The sequence below is a fragment of the Salmo salar genome, chromosome ssa12 (assembly GCF_905237065.1).
Source record: "Salmo salar chromosome ssa12, Ssal_v3.1, whole genome shotgun sequence".
NCBI classification, from domain to species: domain Eukaryota; kingdom Metazoa; phylum Chordata; class Actinopteri; order Salmoniformes; family Salmonidae; genus Salmo; species Salmo salar.
This window is the reverse complement of record NC_059453.1, coordinates 49,512,097-49,523,826: the sequence shown is the minus strand read 5'-3', so window position 1 is coordinate 49,523,826 and position 11,730 is coordinate 49,512,097. Positions and strand designations below refer to the sequence as shown.

The 11,730-nt window shown below is 43.7% G+C and overlaps 1 protein-coding gene across 2 annotated transcripts; it reads right to left on the bottom strand.

Annotated features, from left to right (window-relative positions):
* Nucleotides 1–2,190: 2,190 nt before the first annotated feature.
* LOC106565220 (leucine-rich repeat extensin-like protein 5) lies at nucleotides 2,191–11,402 on the bottom strand. 2 transcript variants are annotated; one of them, XM_045691439.1, is made up of 3 exons: nucleotides 11,074–11,402; nucleotides 8,531–9,572; nucleotides 2,191–5,946 (listed from the first exon to the last, which is right to left on the bottom strand). In XM_045691439.1, the coding sequence occupies exons 2-3, from the start codon at nucleotides 8,765–8,767 to the stop codon at nucleotides 4,723–4,725; spliced, it is 1,461 nt and encodes a 486-aa protein (XP_045547395.1). In that variant the 5' UTR covers nucleotides 8,768–9,572; nucleotides 11,074–11,402; the 3' UTR covers nucleotides 2,191–4,722. The 2 variants fall into 2 exon arrangements, with proteins under 2 accessions (XP_045547395.1, XP_013987567.1); XM_014132092.2 differs by having other exon boundaries at nucleotides 8,531–8,784.
* Between the last annotated feature and the right edge of the window lie 328 nt (nucleotides 11,403–11,730).

Genomic DNA, 11,730 nt, shown 5'->3' with positions numbered 1-11,730 from the left:
ATGACTTGACTGCCTCCACCTTCCTCTCATCCATAACCACTCCCTGCGGGCTGATTCGGTATACCAAGGAGACGTCGACCTGATGGAACAGGCACTTCTCCACTTTGACGTACAGATGGTTCTCCAGGAGGCGTCCCAGGACAACCCGGACGCGGGTGATGTGATCCTCCAAGGTGGCCGAGCAGATCAGGATGTCATTAATATACACAACCACCTGGCGCCCGAGCATGTCACAGAACACCTCGTTTACGAATGCCTGGAACACCGACGGAGCATTGGCTAATCCATAAGGCATCACCAAGTACTCGTAGTGCGCAGACATCGTGGGCCGTTTTCCAGTCATCCCCCTCCTGGATGCGGTTCAGATTGTAGGCACTTAGTAATAAAATAAAAAAACGGGCCTGACAGAGCTGTTCGATGGCGGGGGGGGGGGGGGGGGTAGCGTGACTTTGTGATGATGGAATTGTGGCCTCTCTATTTGGCCTAAATCCACAGAGTTTCACATTTAATAATTCATATTCACTTTTTTTAAATATACAGATCCACACCAGTTGGAAAGTGATAACCAAAGAACTTAAAGGCCTCAATGAGCACCTGTAGGCCTGTCTACCTTTTGAAATCTTAACAGTTCAGATTGTACAATATTTGCCCAATATTCTCCAAAAAATTTTCAAGCTCTGGCAAGTTGGTTGATGATCATTTGCTAGACAGCCATTTAAGTCTTGCCATAGATTTAAGCCAAAACTGTAACTAGGCCACTTAGGAACATTCAATGTATATTTAACTCCCGTGTATATTTTGCTTTGTGTTTTAGGTAATTGTCCTGCTGAAAGGTGAATGTCTCCCAGCGTCTGTTGGAAGGCAGACAGAGCCAAGTTTTTCTCTAGGATTTTGCCTGCGCTTAGCTCTATTCCGTTTGTTTTTTTCCTTAAACGCCCTAGTCCTTGCCAATGACAACCATACCCATAACATGATGCAACCACCACCATGCTTGAAAATATGAAGTCACTCAGTGATGTGTTGCGTTGTTTTTTTCCCCAAACATAACACTTTGTATTCAGGACACAACGTTAATTTTACATTTTTTGCAGCATTACTTTAGTGCCTTATTGGAAACAGGATGCATGTTTCGGAATATTTTTCTTTACAAGCTTTCTTTTCACTCCATTCTCAGTTCTATCCACAGCCATTAAACTCTGCAACTGTGTAAAAAATACAAAAAATGAATATATATATATATATATATATATACCGCTGAGGGATTTCTCCATGAGGCCAATGCAGATTATTTTTTTTTAATTATATATATATATATTTTAAAAAAAATTATAAAAAAAATAAATAAAAATAAAATCTGCATTGGCCTCATGGAGAAATCCCTCAGCGGTTTCATACCTCTCCAGCAAGAGTTCGAAAGGGCACCTGCATCTTTGTAGTGACTTGGTGTATTGCACAGGAGGTTGGTGGCACCTAATTTGGGAGGACAGGCTAGCGATAATGGGTGGAGCGGAATGGTATCAAATACATAAAACGCATGGTTCCCATGTGTTTGATGCCATTCCATTTGCGTCATTATGAGCCATCCACCCCTCAGCAGCCTCCTGTGGTTTATTGATGCCACCATCAAAAGCATAATTAATAACTTGAACGCTTGACTGAAGACATTTAAGCTTCTCATTCGTAATTCATTTGTAAACATTGAAACAATGAATGTGTAGTAGATGAGTGAAAATCTCAAATTCATTCTAAATTCAGGCTGTAGCAAAATGTCAAGGGGTGTGAATACTTTCTGAAGGCACTGGTATTGTGCTGGAGATAAAGTTGTAGTGTCCTTGAACCCTACAGATGGTCCAAAAAAAGAAAAGTACATCAGGGACCCCCCTATGGATAGAGCAAAATGGTTATCTGGGGGTCTACGGGAGTCGTCTGGAGTATTCCAGAAAGAAGAAAAAAAACATCTAGTAGGTTAATTACATCCAAAAGGTTATGTACAACTCTTGACCTGCCTTAAATGAAAATCATTTGGTAAAACTGGGGTGGAAATCCAATGTACAATATCTTGCCCATGTAATCAGCTCCAAGAAAGGTAGTCGTGCTATTAAACTTTGAGACAAAAATAAGAAAACGTAGGTACATGGTTAATTCTACACACTCTTCAAGTTGGATTAAAAAAAAAGAAATGCGCAAGGATCAGCGTATGAAAAAAAGTTTTATTCTCCAAAATGCTGGTACAAAACATTTAAAGTTCAAGGCATATATTGCACAGACTATTCAAAGGTTTCTATGTAGAAGGGACATGTTTCCTCAATCCCAGGTTTAAGGCACGATAGCCAGTTATACTGTCCATACATCACCCATGATTTCACAGTGAAATGGAAAAACATTTAGGATGCATTTGGTCGTATTGAGATGCTACACATTTGAGACAGTTCATGCCCCCCCACCTTGACATATTTGCATGCATTTTTCCCCATTGGCATCTATGACTCAAGTTTCATTCTGCATCCAAAACCTGATATGTATATCCAAAATAGCCTTTCTAAATAATGTTCAGTATTCAGCCGATTCCAGTATCACAATGAGTAATATGTAGTCAGTGGCGTGTAGTAACGTAGAAATGTAGTAATGAATAAACCACATACCCGCTTTATTGTACTGCATCTATATTCAAAACAGTTAACAATCTTTGCTTAGTATTCAGACTCAAGTCTGACTGAACCCTACAGTCGACCCAAACCGTGAGAAAAAGAGATGACTCTTTTAGCATATCTCCGTTAGCAGAAGATCTATAACGTCTACCCTTCCCCACTGACATTCTAGACAATTCAGGAAATGGTGCTGACATTAAGCCTCACGAAAGAGCAGAAAACAAGGAGTAGCGAAGGAATGGGGATTTGTGCTAGTCACAAATCTATGTTAATAACACGGAATTCCATATCAGCTCCTCATGCATCTAGCTGTAAAAAAAAAATCACCACCAGGGTCATTAAATGTATGGCACTGGTAACAGCTATAAAGACTAAGTTAGTCCCATTTAAACTGACCTATGACAGAAAAAAATTACTTCGCAGCAGCACTGTTTACGTAGTAGGGCCCAACTAACTTTGTGCAGCGTCGATTTGGCCATAATATGTATTATGAGAGATTGTTTCATGGAAACTACAACCGTATAAGAAATAGTAAAATACTCTAACGAGAGTATATACTTTGCTAAAACAGAGGGAAAAGAGAGAGGGAAAGGAAGTCAAGACAGTTTGCTTCTCAATAACTTACAACATTAAACACATTCAACATTAAAAAAAAAAAATCAATGAATTCAATACAACACTGACCAGATTGTCATCCAAGCGAACAACTACAGGCGTTTCAATTAAGGACATATTTTGGTTTGAAATACAAGGACCGAATCTTAAGCCGCCAATGATTCGCTACTTGGGTCAATCCCTCTCCAAACAGGAGAGGCCCAAAAGCTTGAAATGTTTGTGACAGGCTTCATCCATAAAAGACTATGGCATAATAGGGCACTTATAGCAAGTGTTAAATTACCCTTAAGAATGAGGAGACAGCCTGGCGGCGTCACACAACTAAGCCTTTAGCTTCGCCGCAAAATTGATTTCTATAACAGGACCAATGTGACCTCCCGCCCCATCGTTCTCAAACACAGACAGGAATTCCACCTCCTTCACATCCACAATAAAAACAATACATCCCTGGAAATTGTACATGATGCATAAAGATAGCGCAGAAAGTAACAGACCAACAAAAATAAAATCATTCCTCTGTGTGTGTATACACACAAAAACAGTTTACCTGCTAAGATACTATTTTGGAAATAGGTTTAAATGAACATTTTAAAAAAGAAAAAAAAGTTCATATTCTTTGCAACTGATTTAGTGTCTTAAAATGTAGAATCCATGGTGGCCACTTGTTTACAGTAGCTTTAAGGCAAGGAGAGAGGAGACAGACATTGGAGCTGTGCAGTCAGGCACACTGCAATACAATCAATTTCCCCTTCCGCCTGTCTTCCGGCACTGTGTGAAGATGTGGACATACTAAAAAAAGGTGAAAATATCTAAAGTGCATAAACTGTACTGGAGGAGCACAGCACCAGGGCTTGAAAACACACCTGTCTCAGCCCCAGGTACACCCTTGTTTAACCTTGGTGGGAATGATTGACAGGCTAGACAGCCCGAGATAAAAGTGACCTTCATACATTCAACCAAGTCCAGTATTGCTACTGATAAGCCTAGCTCTACTGGTGCAACTTCAAACTATACATTTTTTTTTTTTAAATCACAGGGGAAGGAAATGTCCTCCTTGACCCCTTTTGGAAATAGTTGAGATAGTGGAAAAGGGAGTTAAAAACTACATTACAGAACTTGGTGTCGTCGTTCTTATGTAAACCGTCGCAACATTTAACCTATACTCTGAAATGTTGATTGAAAAACCATGTTGAAAGGTTCCACCCAGCAACAGCCTCCATTGGATAAAAGTTTTTAAAGTCCTGATAAAAATGCTTAAAAAGCACCGTCTTTAAAAACAATTGTCTTTCCATCCCTCGTATCCTTCCCAGCGCCTGATGTATGAACCGTATGCATGAGTTCTGCCATATCCAAACTGCAGAGCATACAGTGTCAGAGGATGAAGAGAACATAGTTAGGGGCAGTCTGAATAGGGATATGGTGCTCCCTCATACACACAGACAAGGGAGTGGCCGTGGCTCTAGTTGACTGTTTCGCTAACGGCGCGCAAGGTGTGCTGTGGCCCCCACACGGCAGCCATGGGAGTCTGAACCACGGTGGCAGGCTGTCGGACTGTAACGTCGCTGTGGACCACACTCCACACGCTGGGCACCGACTGGGCCCTCTGGACACTGCTGTTGGGGATAGAGGAGGACAAGGGCTGGAGGGAGGCTAGGCCCAGGAATGGGGTGAGGGCTGGTGGTAACGGTGGGGCCGGGGTTGGGACAGAGGTTAGGGTTGGGACTTGGGTAGAGCTTGGAGCTGGGATTGAGGTTGGGACACAGGACACAGTTGGCGCACCGGCAAAGGTTTGAACAGGGCTTGGGGCTGGGAGAAGGGGTTTGGTTGGGATTGGAGTTGAAGGTGGGACCAGGGAGAAAGTTGGTGCTGGGACGAAGGTTGGAAAAGGGGTCGAAACTGGCACTAGGACTGGCATTTGGGCTAGGTGGGGAGGCACATTTGGAACCGGTACAGAGGCCATGGTGAGTTTAGGTGCAGAGCAGACTGGGACATGAATTAGGACTGAAACTGGGGACACCACAGCCTTGTTCGTAGGACTCTGCTCTCTGGGCGAGTCAAACGTAGCTTGGCTTTGCGCCGGTGGAGTGGTCGGACCCATAGCACTGCTGCTGTGGCTGTAGCCACCTGTGGCTTCTGTAGTTGCCCTGCTCTGGTACTCTGGGAACAGCCTCTGACTCTCGTGCTCGGCGGCCCTCTGGAGAGCTGCATCCACCAGCAACCGCAGGTCACTGAAGTCCTGGCTGGGGCACAGCTCCGGAGGTGTGGGGGGCGGGGTGTTGAATAGCCCGCCAGTGGGGCTGGCGCTGATAACCTTGGAGCCATTCTCCTCGGCCTCCCTCCTCAGGAGACTCTGCATGTCCAGCTGCATCAGGGCCTGGACACAGTAGCCCTCTTGGCTGGGGTAGCCAGCTCCCAAAAGGATGGCAGTGGCAGTATTTCCCAAGAGGCTGAGGTCCAGTGTGGGGGCTGGTCGGATGACAGAGGGCCTGAGAGGGGGCAGGGCCGGAGAGGGGACTGAGGTGGGGCTTTTAGGGGAACTACCCTCGCCAAATCCTCCAGTGGCTGGGCGGCCCTCACCCTTCCCCGCCCGCCTGGAGATGGTGAACTGGGTGGGGTCTTTGCCATCCTTGCGGAGAAGGTCAGGGAGGAGGCGGCGGCGGGCATTGATGAACCAGTTGCATATCTGGAAAAGAGTCAGTAACTTTAACAACGCCTGCAAAAAAGAATCGGGGTGAATCTCAAAAGCCTAACAGATTCCCTGAAGAACCAAACTACAAGAACAGATGACAGTGGGACAGTTTATTAGGTACACCACCTCATTCACGAAAATGGATCGCCAGTCATGTGGCCGTGGCTCGCTATATAACGCAGGCAGACAGGCATCCAGTTACTGTTTGTTCGATTGAATGTTAGAACGGGTGACCTAAGCGACTTTGAGCGTGGTATGATAGTCAGTACCAGGCACGCCGGATCCAACAGCTCAGAAACGGCCTCCCTCCTGGGCTTTTCACACACGACAGTGCGAGAGATTGAATGACAATGGCAAGAATCATACAAGCTAACAGGCAGGCCAGAAAGACAAATAACGCCACAGTACAACAGTGGCATCTCAGAAACACAACTCTAGCTGATCCTTGTCAAGGATGGACTATTGCATCAGATGACCACACCGGGTTCCGCTCTTATGAACTAAAAACAAGAGGAAGCGACTCGTGGGGACGCGACCACCAACACCGGACAATTGAGGTGTGGAAAAACATTGCCTGGTCCGACAAATCCTGGTTCCTGTTGCGTCACGCTGATGGCAGTGTCAGGATTTGGCATAAGTAGCATGAGTCCATGGACCCATCCTGCCTGGTGTCAACAGTACAGGCTGGCATATAATAGCTCAAACTGGTCCGAGGGGTAGTTTGTTGGAATGAGACTTCCGCCCACATGTTCTCATTCTCCTGCTCTCCTCCAGGCCTTGTTTACTGCCATCTTGTGGTAAAAACCTCCCACACGCAGTGAGATGAGTGACCTCAGACAGCTGGCATTAATGAAGTCTCGGCTGAAAAACGCTGAGCGACAGAGCAAGTAGAGCGCAGCCAACCAGGGACATTTCACTGCAATGACTACACTATGGGTCTGTCAGCACTGCTCTAGCCCTGCTTGCTCTCTGCTCAGTCCAGGAATACCTCATGTCGCCACTCCTGGGGTGTGAATGTGTGTGTGTATTTGAGGAGAGGAAATGACAACAAATGGTCAGCCTACAAGGTGAGAAGGGAAGACTGCGGTGACCATGTCAAATTAATCTGTACAGTAGTACCTCACCCATGTGACATTTGAATATTGTTGTACACTAAGCTGTTGAGAAACACCCTAGCGATGAAGTATGACGATAAGTACAAAGTAAATATCATGGGATGAATCTCTATTTAGCACCAGCCTGAAGTAGGCCTATAGGTGCTACGGCATTCATCTCCACGCACACAGGACACTTACAAGAGGCCAACAGAGAACACAATATCTGATAATGAAACCACCATCTTCGACAGAGTACGCAGTCACGGCTCCATCTGGGCCCCGAGTGTCTGCTATGATCAACTGTTTACACTACATCAGGCACTAATCTGGAACAATTGAACTGGAGGAAACTAAATCATTCATTTCAACTGTAATTGAGGGGAACATGCCAAAACCTGACCTAATACATTGTTAGACTAATTAAAATGCAAGTCAGACAACTTAAAAATCAAGCCCTGTTATGGTATAGGCTGTGTTGGTGTAGGGCTGGGTGATATATTGAATTCATTTGAATTTGTTTTTGCGCAAAATTCCAAATGCCTATATTGAGTTTATTTTTCGTTTTTAGGAGCATTTGTGTCCTCTAAACTTGTTCTGAGAAATTAAGGCTATTCCATGCGAGAAATTCCCAAGAAACTGAAGATCTCGTACGCCTTTGTGTAATACTCCCTTCACAGAACAGCGCAAACTGGCTCTAACCACAATAGAAAGAGTGGGAGGCCCCGGTTTCCACTGAGCAAGAGGACAAGTACATTATGGTCCAGTAGCAATTTAGCCAACAACTTATACTAGCTGTCTAGTCTGTTTTATAAATGTGCAATAAGCATAAAACAATTATATAAAGGAATTGGCAACTCGTTCTCAATCTGAGAAATTAGGTAGGCCACTTCAACATCTGAACAAAGTTGACAAGATAACGTGCTTTTCAAAAAGGGTGTGTTCATAACTTTTCAACCTTGTTAGCTAGCAAATAGATCCAAGTCCGCTAAACTTGAAATATAAAGATCAGCTGGATAAATCACTAGCACGTGGGCTTGAGACCTGTTCATTTTCTATAGCCCAATGCCCGTTACAAGAAGTTAGTCCGTATTGGTTAATTAATGTGCACTACCCCTTTTCATAAAAGGTCTTGAAAGACAGATTATTGCAACAAAAAAAACCAGATTATTGCTGACTGTTTGAAATGCAGTGCATTTGACCTTTAAAACCACAATGCTTATTTAGAGAAAACAATTTTTTTTAAGCAATCTTGAAACGCCAATAAATTAATAAATTAAATAATCTCCCAGCCCTATGTTGGTACTCTGCTACACAGCTCAAAGTTTCCACCTGGCAAAGGCTACTGTAGGCCAAAATGTTGTCTGTGGACTGCTGCTTGATTAGGCCCAATTCAAGCATTTGGGAGCAAGAATTAACTCTAATTTGTTTAGTTGTTATTTATTTTAATAAAACGATTTAAAGACTGGTCCCGGTCCACTCACCTGCAGCACAGAAAGGCTGGTCTGATCTGACAAGCTGAGTTTCTCCTGCTCTGAAGGGTAGGCGTTGAAGCGGTGCTCGTACAGCCAGCTCCGCAGCACCTGCACCGCCTCCTTGGGCAGGTTGCCACGGCGACGCCGCTTACCCGAGCCCCCACCCCCTCCAGACAGGTCGAGGGTGGAGCTGTCATCCTCAAAGGGGTCACCCTCAGACATGGCTGACAGCTCCTGCTCTCGCATCCGCTCCTCTTCCAGAGCTGAGGACAAGGAGATGAGGTTTAGATGGGGCTGTTGAGTCTGTGCTAGTGTTTGTACTCATAGGCCAGGGTTGGACATTAACTTGTTATAGAATGTATTGCTTTCCCTCCAAATCAGAGACTGACAACCATCTACTTGTTGTGTAGGCCTGTGGTTGATCAGTATTTTGCCTACAATATGATCTATGATTTATTTCAGCAATGCGATTGAAACAAATCAGGTTACACCGATTGATTGGTAAGTGTAGTAGTTGACAACAAATGTACAAGCATGCATGATGAAGCAATGAGACACTCCCTCATTAAATTAAGTGATGAGATAAGCAAATTGGAAGAAAATAAATACAAAACAAGATTTGTCTTCCTTCCTCAAAATCGCTATATTTGTGGCACTGGGGAAGACCAACTCAAAATGGAGAATGGTTTCTCCCAGGGTATAGAATGCAGTAAATGTCTTTCTCTGGGTGAAATCTGACCCCTGAAGGCAGCTCCTGTCCTCACAAAAGGAGATCGTGTGCATGTCACCATCTCCAGCCGTGCAAGGGGCTATTTTCACCTTTGGCCAGGGAATTTAAGTCCTGGAGCAATTGATTTTAATTCAATGGTTAACAGAGTATGTGGTTAGCTACTAACTATAACCTTAAAATCAAGTTAGAAAATTTGCGCATGAATGGGCAAAATTTTAAATACGCTAGCTACCAAACTTGGTACCCATAAGAATCCGACTAGACGTGTATTACTTATCTCTAGTTGGAAGGGAGCTTTGCCAAGATCAAGACAGCGCCCGCCTGAGAAACGGGTCAGAAAACGTACAGTATGAGTTAAAAGTTGACACCTACTCATTCAAATTAGCCGACATTTGGCGTATTGTTTTACAGCAAGAAACGCTTAAATTCAACATGAGTTAATATTAAGGCTATGAGAGGTTATAGACCTAAAGTCAGTGTCCAGATTTCTCTTTAACCCATCTGCAAAGTATAGGGATGCTGTTCCCTTGACATGCCACAGGTCTATTTGAAGTCCCCTTCTTGTGACTCAAATGTGTAGAGCGCCTCGCAATCACACTGCCACCATCCTCTTTAACCACTTCACCAAATCTTTCCCAACATTACTTTTCTGGCCCTCCCTTCTCTTATTTTCTAAGATCAATTTCGCAGCTTTTCTCGTAACGAATTAAGAGTCATCCGTTTTGCCTTGGATCAAAATTCAATTGTTCGGCTAGTTCCCGAAAAGCATGTGGCGATTGTCTTGTAGTCTATTTAGCACGCGTACAGTCAGGACCTAAAATTTACTCAGTAATTCCAGATAGCCTAAAATAACGAAAGAAAAGCCTCCGTGTAGCCTATAGATAAAATGCACTATAATGGTACATTTATGAATTTAAGGTACTGTTCTCTTTTTACTCCCCCCCCCTTTATCCACAAAATAACCCACCCGCAGGTTACGAGTCAACTCGCGCATCACTAGTAGAGGTACACTCCTCCCACTCGTCTCCGTTGATGTGGAGTAGCGATATAAAAGTTAGCTAGAAAACTGCTATAAAAATCTATGGTAGCTACATCGTGGAGTTGTTTTACTTTGCTAGCTACAGTAACGTTACATGTCACACGCTGTTCCTGTCAAACCTCAACTTTCTCTTTGCATAACGTAAAAGGGCATATTTTTATACGGAGTTTGCTATCTAGACAAAATACCTTGACAAACTTAAGGCAAAGATGTGCATAATTTGAGTTTGTTAAAATGTACTCGTATCTTCAAGGCGGATTTAGCTAGCTAGTTTTAGGCTAAAGTTAGCAGGCTAGCTACCAAACAATGAGGCAAATTCGTGGAACTGTCTTGTTCTATTCAGTGTCGTCTATCGTGGGGTTAAGATTACTTTTGCAATGAAATCAAATAGCTACCGGAATGCTACCAATTTGCCAAATGCTAAAATAAGATGTAACATGAGAAAAGTATAAACTAATATTCAAAAAAAAAAAAAACGATAACTAAGTTGGCTAGCCATCTTCATCGTGTATCAAACGTACAAAGAACCCGCTGAACGCACGCCTTCGCGGATGCAGGATTGTTCTGTCGCTCCGCCAGATGGACACCATGCTTGCTTCCAAAGATAATGTAGCTGGCTCGCTGTCCCTCCAAATTCAAACACAAACACACGATGCATTTGCTCGCAACAAAAAAACGCATTCCATTTACACCCAAAAGCCGGGCACACTTGGCAAACTGTCAGGGTGATAATGAATGCCTGCCAATATTTTCTGTACTAAATTCCCACAAACGTATGCCTACCTCGTTTGAAGGGTTTCATTCTTTGTTGATGGCTTGTTTGAAAACACGCAGCTGTCGAAGTTCCTTGTAAAATGTGTGCCCCCGACCAAACGTTTGACGGGATATTTTCTTTCCAAGGTGTTGCACGCTTTTACTTTGCCGCTCGAGGGTTCAACTGTTCGTTCATGTGACATAAACGTGCTGCTCTTCAACAGAACAGTGTCTGTCCATCGCGTTTCGTAGCCTAGTAAGGTAGGACAAATACTGTAAATTACCTCATTTGTGTTTCTCTTTACCTGCACACAGCAACACCAGCTCCAATCTGACAGTCGAATATTTATTGATCCCGCCTCCTATACCAGTGCCCTCCAATCACGGCTCTTCGTTTCCAGTAGACAGGCCCGTGTCATCACTCCTGAGTGATTGACAGGATTAGCATTTAATTCAAAATTCAGACAGTAAAATATATATATATATTTTTTTTTATTATTTAGTTTCCGACATGATTGAAATTCCTTGGGCAGGATTAATCAACACACAAGCCCTCTCTTTGCCAACATGTTATAGTGGCCACTGGGCCAGCAAAACAAGAGGATTTCCTCGTGTCGTTGGAATACTGCATTTATTATGTAACCGAAACGATCATGTTTTCTTGTTACATGAACGGGATAAAACAGT

Bases quoted from the DNA above. Each gene is read 5' to 3' on its own strand.
- LOC106565220 (XM_014132092.2), bottom strand. The intron at 5,947-8,530 runs GTGAGTGGACCG...ACTCTTTTCCAG, and splicing joins CCAGCCTTTCTGTGCTGCAG to ATATGCAACTGGTTCATCAA.